The sequence below is a fragment of the Cryptomeria japonica genome, chromosome 9 (assembly GCF_030272615.1).
Source record: "Cryptomeria japonica chromosome 9, Sugi_1.0, whole genome shotgun sequence".
Lineage (NCBI taxonomy): Eukaryota > Viridiplantae > Streptophyta > Pinopsida > Cupressales > Cupressaceae > Cryptomeria > Cryptomeria japonica.
Window position 1 is genome coordinate 329,916,641 of NC_081413.1, and position 10,134 is coordinate 329,926,774.

Sequence of the window (10,134 nt, forward strand, 5' to 3'; positions counted from 1 at the left end):
AAAAATGCAAATCTTTATCCTTGGTTGGGTAGAAGTTTCACTGTCAAGTCTTGTTACCCAAAATCTATCAATTGATATATCTCACACATTAATCAAAAGCTCTAAATCATTTCAAATACCTAGTTAGTCATGTGGCTAGTGAAAAATCCAATATTTTGCTCCAGCACCACTGTAATTATCATACCCAAGTAGGTTTCATTACTTACAAGTCAAGGCAAGAAAATAAAAGAAAATAGTGTTATGTCAATCTCAAGGCAAAACAAAAAAAATGGTATATTACTGAAATATCACGCATACAAGTGCAACAAAAAAATCTTGACTGTGGGAACATGCAAGTAACTCCATCAGGGCTCTGGACACCTACTGGCAATGGAGCAATGTTTGAGAGATTATAGTGCATAACCTCGTCAGAGCCCTAAAAGCTTGTTGGCAGTGAGGCTCTATCCAGATTGCTTTTAAAGTAAGAATAACTCATGTAGCTAGCCACATAGGATTCCAAGGGTCTTTGATGGTTATAAGAGTCAAAATGAACTCAATTGCACCCATGGGCAAAAGAAGATCAAAATTTCAAGAATTGATGGAGAAGTTTTATTCGCCTCCATTCATAAATCTTGGTTACATAGTATTTTAGGTTGGATGTTCTAAGTATTTTAAGAATGGATTGAACTCCTATCTCTGAAACGTTTCACACCTTTAATCCAATTAGTGCATTTCAGAATGAAAGACACACACACTCATCCTTGTTCGGATAGGAACTGCATTTTTGTCATGCATCCTACATTAGCATAACTCATATCAAAAATTTATTGTTTCCATCGCATTATGCATCATCATGTTATCCTCATAGGTCTGCATACTTGGGGGCATAACTGAAACAATCCTAAAAAATAAAAAACGATCCTGAAAAAATCCTAAAAAATAAAAAATGATCTTGAAAAAATCCTAAAAAATCAATCAAAACATTTCAGATAAAAGTCCTGAAAAAAATTCTAAACATTCAAAAAAACGATCCTGAAAAAAATCCTAAACATACAGAAAAAGTCCAAAATCCAATCCAAAAACATTCAAATATCAAAAAAAAAAACTTGCAATAAACTGTCTCGTAAGAATCAAACACCCCAACAGATGTCCAGCAAACACTTCGCACGAAGTTAAACAAAGGATACAACCAACTTATCAAAAATGTCTGCAATCAAGTTGATCAACTATCTAATCTATCGATTTATCAAACTATGAATGTGATCAACATCTTGTCTTAAACAAAATCAGTACACTTGAAACCAGACAGATCAGTCTTATACGGGGTCCAAAACTTCTAAAACTAGACATTATCAAAATCACATCAAACATATCAAAGCAAAGGCATAGTCAGTCTAACTGCTGAGTTTTGTCTATTTTTGGTTGACTCTTTTTATCAAATTGGTGAAGATCATTGTTTTTAGGTGCTCAAGGATATCCAAAAAGTGACTAGAGGAGTCGTGATGGGCATGGTCCTTTTCTTTTTTTGTTGTTTGTGGTTTGAACCAATGAAGTTCTGAGGTAATTGCTCTAGTGGGTGTCTGTGATAGGAGCATTCAACTTGTAAATGCCACACATACCTTGACCCCTAGTGTAATTCCCAGAATGGAGGGTTCATTCCTTGTTTGTTACGTGTTTGTTTCTTTGCAATAAGATATCTATACATCTTGGTTCCTTATACCCTAGTGTACAAAGCTTCATTGTTACATAATAAGGCTCAATGATGAAAATGTATTGCACTATGAATAAAGACAAGAAGACTATTCATCATCAATCATATCATTTCATTTTTTTTTCTAATCTCATCATGTTGATTGTCTCTTCATATCATTCTCTCATCAAGCATTTTCTACTTGATCGTTCTTTCCAATCATTCTTTCATCTAACATGATCTCTCTCATCACTTAATTTCAATCTTTTCATCTATAATTCTATCATTTTCTCATATCAACTATTCTATCTATCGATCAATTATTCCTCACCTTCATCTATAATTGGCTTTTAGCTACTCATCTAGTTTTTATCTATCTTCGTCTTATACAGGATGTATCCTTCCTGAAACCAGACGTTTTTGACCTATCATTTGTCTTATACGGGATGTATCCTTCCTGAAACCAGACATGATCATCTATCTTTGTCTTATATAGGATGTATCCTTCCTGAAACCAGACACATCAATCCTATGCAGGTTGCATCCTTCCTGAAACCAGATGTTTTGATCATTTTGTCTTATACAGGATGTGTCCTTCCTGAAACCAGACTTTATCTTTATCTTATCAATCCCATCAATCTTATCATTCAATCAATCTACAAATCACTTCAATCATTTCTTTTCTATAATCAAACTCATGCATGTCATAAATTAATCATTATTCATCGTTCATCTAACATTCTTCTTCTTTCGAGAGATCATTCATGTCTTCAATGCACAAACAATCTCTCAAGGGGGCATTATACCCTAGCGTCACCGGGGCATACTGGGGCAGTTTTTCTTTTCATTTTCTTTGAAACAATATCGTTTCAACATTGTCTCAAAGAGGGGCAAATGTAGATACCTAAAAATGTCTCATTAATTCTACACTAATTATTTGTCTTTTTAATTAAGTAATTCTCTAATTATTTGATTAAACTAACTATTTCTTCTAATCATCGCCCTTCAACACTTCTAATTATTCTATTTCTATTCTCAAAATATTTTAACCAGTTAACCCTATCTCAAATATTAATTAAATATTAATATTTAATTAATTACGACATTTTCCTTAGTTAAATAATCTTTATTATTTAATTAATTAGATCTCCTAAGTTTAAATAATTTCATTTGAATTATTTAAATTAATTAATTAAATTCCTCCAAATCCCCAAATTATAATTTTACATAATTCCATCTAATTTCATTTCATAGTTCCTTAAATTCGAATTTCAATTAATTTCATTTAATTTCATATTTCCAAACTCACATTTCACCAAATCTGAATTTCAGTTAATTTCAAGTGCATTTTAGCATTCGAATGACCAAATTCAAATCCAAATTGAAAATGAAATCAAATTCAATTTCAAATTCCTACAACACATGCTAAAATCAGAACTGATTGATCAAATCAGTTGTTTAATCAATTAACTCGTTAATCATCCTTTTTAACTCAAAATCAGCTTTTTATGACTAATCCATCAATTCAGTCTTCTAATCCATCAATTCAGTCATCTCCCTAGTCCATTCAATTCACTAATCAATCAAGTGAGTTTACTAATCCATCTATTCAGTTCACTCTTCAATCAATTTAGTTGACTACCCAATCAAATGAGTTAAGAAATCAATCAACTCTATTAACTGATCAATCAATTTCAGTTGTCTCCCAATCAACACTTGAGTTCTATTTCTCACTCCCTTTGTGTTGAAAATCTATAAATTCAACATCATTTTCTCAATTCAATCTAGCATTCAGCATCTAGCTTTTTTAGAATCATAGAATCATAGTCTTCAATATTGTTGTCTATCTTATGCAGTAAATCAAGTGCAATACCTGAGAGCCACCTACATCAACAACAATGGAGAAGAGCAATGGAAGCCTTGCTATGTCAATTGAGGGAGTCTTAGATAGATTATTCTTTCAATTCAATTGATATTAGTTTTATTTCATTGTTATTTAGGAGTAATATTAATTAGATTTAGAGTTGTGATTCGCTCCTTGATAATCTGTTTTATGCAATTTATGCTTATTTATTGCCTGAAGAAGTTACCTTCATGAGAAGGAGCCTATGAATTCTTTAGCCTCCTAGGGAGTTTGGCAATGAATTAGTTTGAGAATTTGGTCCGTCTTTAAAAGGAAATCAAGCAGTTGAGGAGGCAGGACTAGACAAAATTAGGAGGAGACGACCCTCATTTTGTAGGCTTTGAAGGGCCATTCAAATTGACAGAGGATATCGAACTGGATGAACGTGGAACGTTGATTTTAGATGTAGTTAGTGCCTGCAAATGTTGAATATATGTTGAAATTTGTAATTTCTTTCTTCGTTTGTTTTTGGAAGTAATACATGTGGTGATGAGTATTAATTGCCTATTTCCATGGTCTGATTTATATGTTCAAAATCTTTGGTCTATGTATGCCTCTGTAAGTGTAAAGAGGGACTGTTCATTGCATAAGAGATGTTTTTATTCACATATTGGGTTTCTGTCGCTTCGAGGGCAAAAATATTTTTGTGTTGTTATTATTTGTGGGAATCGTCATCATCATAATCTTGTTATTATTTTCCTCTTGCACCCATTCACAATTTGGCATCCACTTTACAATCATCAAATGATGTTCCACATTCCTTCTCACCATTTTAGTTTCTTTAAATAGCATAAACTTATTTCTATTTTCTTGTTTAAAGGCTAAGCTAGAAGTATATAATTCAATTAATCTAAGCTTTCTCCTTTCCTATTCCTTTTCTTACAATTGAACGTGTTAGTTTAATTAGTACACACTAGAGAGATTGAATATTTACTTGTGTGTTATAGTAGTACATATTTTTATCTTTCAATTAGATGTTAAGGAAAAGACGTAAAGCATAATCTCTTATTTTGAACCTTTCAAGAAAATTCTAATTAACCTTTGTGGTATTTATGTGGCTTATATTTTTGCGATTTACAATGTGGGTTTTGGTCAACATTTACACATATTTATGACATTAGTATTTTTATGACCTAGATATTGACATATCTTATAGCTTAGAATTTTTTTTATTTTCTTAATAATATTTTTTTATTGGTATTGAAACATATATCCTATAATTTAAAGAACCAAAACCATATTGCCTACTTTTGTAATGTAATCAATAAGATATTTTTTAATGAATGACAATGGAGTTGCTTCCATTCAAATGTTACATACTATTATAATGTATACATTAAACTATCCATATTCATAATATGAGACATTGGGACCTTACGTGCGATACTTGTAGTGATAGTTACAAAGTGATATAGCTTTTATAAGAATAGAAGGTACTTCATAACAAATTACTTTCCTCTATTGTAAACATTGAATACACTCATTATAAAAACTTATAATAACTTAGAAATATATATTTACTTTTAAACTTAAAGTTATCGAGATAAAGAATTAAATTCCATCATTCTAAATTATTTCCTAAAAAACATTTTTCTTGTCTTCATTATGTATAAATACACATGTGCTTTTGATAACATTCTGATGCTCTAATCAATTAAACAAAAAAGGTTAGTCACATGATTCATAAATCTTTGAGCATTATGAATTGAAGATTATAAATATAAAGTTATCATATGCATTTGCATGGGGTTAAGAATTAAAGTCCATCATTCCAGATTATTTCCATAGCTTAATCACATGATTCGTAAGCCTTTGAACATTATGAATTGAAGATTACAAACAAAAAGTTATCATATGCATTTGCATGGGCCGTTAATAATTAAAGTTCATCATTCCAAATTATTTCCAAAACTATCTTGTCTTGCCTTCATTATATACACACATGCATGCTTACAATACTATTTCAACAGTTTAAAATAAATTAAACAAAAGTTGTAGCCACATGACATAAGTTTTTGAACATTATTAGTTGAACTACCTTGTATAAAATATTGACATGAGACAAGCACAAAAAATGAAGGTCCTTAATGTAATTGTGATTAAAGGTTCTAAACAAATCTTAGATGCAACTTATAGAATTTACTCTTCACTAGATTCACTAAGTATGCAACTAATCCAAAATTATCTTATTAAATAGAATTTAACCTTTATTATCATTTATTAGTTTGCTACAAGTGAATAAAGTAATGAATTTGTCCAAATTATGCATACAACTGTGATATTCTTTTTAATCCTATAGATCTCTCCATGTATTTCTTTAAAAAAATTATTCCCTTGATGCTTTTGAATTCATCTTCTTTTAAATCTATTCACTCCAAGAAATACTTTATCTAGCTCTTTCACAACCACCTTGAAACCTACATCATATTAATGTTAATTTAGAAATCTCATCATACACAATTCTATAATATCATGAATAGGTGATTATAGTACAATATAGATTGTGATTTTATTTTTACATATATAAGTATTATTCCCTTTGCTGTACGATGAATCTATAAACCTTATTATGCATATTTTTGAGTGCCAAACAAATTTGCTAAACACAACATAACAAAATTGTAATTATTTTACTTCTTTATATATAAATTGTAATAATTTATTCCCAATTAAAACCAAACATATTGAAATTAAATTAAATTCCAACATATTTGTAAATTCACAAATCTAATATCTACCTCATCAAACAAAAGGATATGAAGCAACATTAAAAATATATAATCATAAATGAAACAAAATCTACATATAATATATAACCTAATCTAGAATTTGCAATTTAATCTCAAATGTTCAACCTAACACGGATATATTTAATTCAAACAAAAAAAACTATACAAACGAGGGTTGTCGGTAAACCATCTTTCATTTTCTATGGGTGAAACATCATTCCATTTACTTGAAGATTCCTCATATTTTGATTTTCTTTACCTCATCTATCTTTTTATTTCATACATATGCAGATTCCTGAAAACAATTCAATGAAACCTCCATGCTATCATAAACTAGATTTTAACAGATACACCAACAATATATATAAGCACTGATCTGCATCGCACTCTATGCATCTAGTTTAGAAAGCTAAAATCGTGGTCTAAATTGCCAGATGCTCAAGAAAATGGAAAAGAAAACTTTGTAAAACCTGAAAATAAAATTGTCCCTTCATTACTACTGCAGATCTGACAGAGCATATTATTGTAATTTTTTTTCATTTAGTATCACCAATAATCTCCACAAGAACATTGTCCCTGTTTAAAAATGATGGAAACAGTTTGCATCTCTCGCAACAATTTCTCTTTCAACAATATTGAAAATAATTTTCGTTGTAATGTGGCAATCAGTACACACTCTAAGATTCTTAACAGCTCTAATAGTTGTTCTATTGGGCTCATTTAACAAACCAAATGCAATTGCCAACTTTTCACTATGGTGGGAGAGAAATAATTCTTTTTCTTCCTCTACCACATCATTAAGTGACTGTCTTGAATCTGGAAAATATCCTGCTGCCTTCATCTCCAGAGCCAGTTTCTCCACCTTTGCATAAATTTCCTGTCTGGATGTGCTCTGTCTCCTGCGCAAAAAGCATGTACAGTTTTATGGGCTTCAATCCAACTATATCCAGGGATCTTTTTAATTCCTCTATCTTTCATCAATCTCCTCACCATTTGAACCTCACCCCACCAGCCCACTTCTGCGTATATGTTAGAGAGAAGAACATAAGTAGCAGAATTTTTAATATCCAGATCGAAAAGCAGAGTCGCTGTATATACTCCTAAGCCTATATTCATATGCAATCTACAGGCACCTAGAAAACACGTCCACACAACTACCATAGGTTTAACTGGCATCTTAATGATAAAGTTTAGGCTTTCTTCGAGATAGCCAGCACGGGCAATAAGGTCGACCATGCACATATAATGATTTACTGTAGGTGTAATGCAATAATGGTTATTCATGTGGTTGAAGTATGTAAGGCCCTCATCGACTAAACCTGAATGGCTGCATGCAAATAAAACAGAGGCAAAGCTCACAGTGTCAGGAAGTGTTCCAGAGTGTTTCATTGATTCAAAGATTTTGAGCGCATCCTTGCAAAATCCACTTTGTGCATATCCTGCAAACATGGCATTCCATGTGACCACATTTCTTTGAGGTAGGTTGTCAAACAGTTCACGTGCCTTGTCTATGTTTCCGCATTTTGAATACATGTCTACCAGGGCACTTGCAACTACAACATCTGACAAAAATCCACCTTTCATTATGCTTTGATGGATATCCATACCCTGGTTCAAAGCTCCCATTTTGGCACAGGCTCGAAGGATGCTGGGAAAGGTTGTGGAGTCTGGTTTTACACCTGCAAATCGCATTTGCTTGAAAGTTTGTAAAGCCTTTTCAATAAATCCATTTTGCACATATCCGACAATCATTGCAGTCCATGATACCACGTCTCTATGAGGCATTCTGTCAAAAAGTTCACGTGCCTTGTCTATGCTTCCACATTTTGCATACATGTCTACCAGAGCATTTGTAATTACAACATCTGACAAAAATCCACTCTCAATTATGATTTCATGGATGGCTGTCCCAACTTCCAAAGCTCCAATTTGAGCACAGGCAAGGACTATGCTAGCAAAGGTCGAAGGATCTGGCTTTACATCCGCCAGTTGCATCTGCTTAAAAGTTTCCAAAGCCTTTTCCACAAACCCATTTTGAACATATCCTCCAATCATCGCAGTCCATAAGACGACATCTCTTTGAGGCATTCTGTCAAACATTTCACGTGCCTTGTCTATGTGTCCGCATTTTGCATACATGTCTACTAGGGCACTTACAACTATAATATCCGATAAAATTCCCCTTTCCGTTATGCTTTGATGGATATCAATACCATGTTCCAAAGCTCCCAACCTTCCACACGCTGGAAGGATGCTTGCAAAGGTTGTGGAATTTGGCTTTACACCTGCCAGTTGCATTTGTTTAAAAGTTTCAAGAGCCTTTTCAACAAATCCATTTAGTGCATATCCTACGATCATTGCAGTCCATGAGACCACATTTCTTTGAGGCATTTTATCAAACAGTTCAGATGCCTTGTCTATCCTTCCACACTTTGCATACATGTCTGCCAGGGCGCTTGCAACTACAACATTTGATAAAAATCCCTCTTCCGTTATCTTTTGATGAATTTCCATACCCTGTTCCAAAGCTCCCATTTTGACACAGACTGAAAGGATGCTTGCAAAGGTTGTGGAATTCAGCCTTACACCTGCCAATTGCATTTGCTTGATAGTTTCTATAGCGTTTTCAAGGAATCCATTTTGTGCGTAACCTGCAATCATCGCAGTCCATGAAACCACATTTCTTTGAGCTATTTTGTCAAAGAGTTCACATGCCTTATCCATGCGTCCGCATTTTGCATACATGTCTACCAGGGCACTGGTAACTACAACATCTGACAAAAATCCCCCTTCCATTATGCTTTGATGGATACCCATACCCTGTCCCAAAGCTCCCATTTTGGCACACGCTGGAAGTATACTAGCAAAGGTTGAGGAATTCGGCTTTACACCTGCCAATTGCATTTGCTTGAAAGTTTCTAAAGCCTTTCCAAGAAATCCATTTTGTGCATATCCTGCAATCATGGCATTCCATGAGACCACGTTTCTTTGAGGCATTTTGTCAAACAGTTCACGTGCCTTGTCTATGCTTTCACATTTTGCGTACATGTCTACAAGGGCAGTTGCAACCACAACATTTGGGGAAATTCCTCTATCCTTTATGCTTTTATGAATATATATACCCTGTTGTAGAGCTCCCATTTCAGCACAGGCTGTGAGCATGTTGGCAAATGTGAACTGATCGGGTTGGAAACCCGTTCGTTGCATTTGGTGAAATAGTGTGAGTGTCTCGTGAGGATAGCCATGTTTTCGGTACGCAGCAATAGTCATATTCCATGAGACGCTGTCTGGTTCTTTGATTTGGTCAAACACTTTAATAGCATCCACCAGGCTTCCGCACCTGTCATACATGTTAATAAGCTTATTCTGAAACATTGTGCGAGTGGTGAATGCAAATCGCCTGGGAACAATGAAAGAGTGAACATTTTTCCTTTGTGAAAGGGTATTCTTGATAATGCACGTCTGCAACAACAGAAGATGTGTGAAGTCTCCATTGGGTTTTTGTGTAGTAAGAAGAATGTGCAGCGCCTCCTTCAACTGTCCCTCTCTACATAATGGTGTAAGATTGAAGTGAATGGTGGATGTCAATAGCATTTTACGATTCTTATTCAGTCTACGTCTACCATGATGATATTGCAAGTAAGCCGGGGAGCATTTTCACTCTCACTGACCTATTTCCAGTAGCAAATCTAAATCTTTTTTTTTCAAAGCCATGGATGAAGTTACTTTGAGTTTTCTTGTTTGAACATTTCTAGTGGAATTTCCATAAGACACTCAATGTGTACCATCTAGTATATTGTACTTCCACTTAACGTTGAGTCTATTATCAAGAT

The 10,134-nt window shown here is 33.6% G+C and overlaps 1 protein-coding gene across 1 annotated transcript; it reads right to left on the bottom strand.

Annotated features, from left to right (window-relative positions):
- Positions 1-6,881: 6,881 nt before the first annotated feature.
- LOC131029785 (pentatricopeptide repeat-containing protein At4g30700) lies at positions 6,882-9,895 on the bottom strand. Its single transcript, XM_059211614.1, has 6 exons — positions 9,316-9,895; positions 9,121-9,192; positions 8,703-8,847; positions 8,182-8,390; positions 7,311-7,740; positions 6,882-7,200 (listed from the first exon to the last, which is right to left on the bottom strand). Exons 1-6 carry the CDS (start codon positions 9,893-9,895, stop codon positions 6,882-6,884), a joined length of 1,755 nt encoding a protein of 584 aa, XP_059067597.1.
- Between the last annotated feature and the right edge of the window lie 239 nt (positions 9,896-10,134).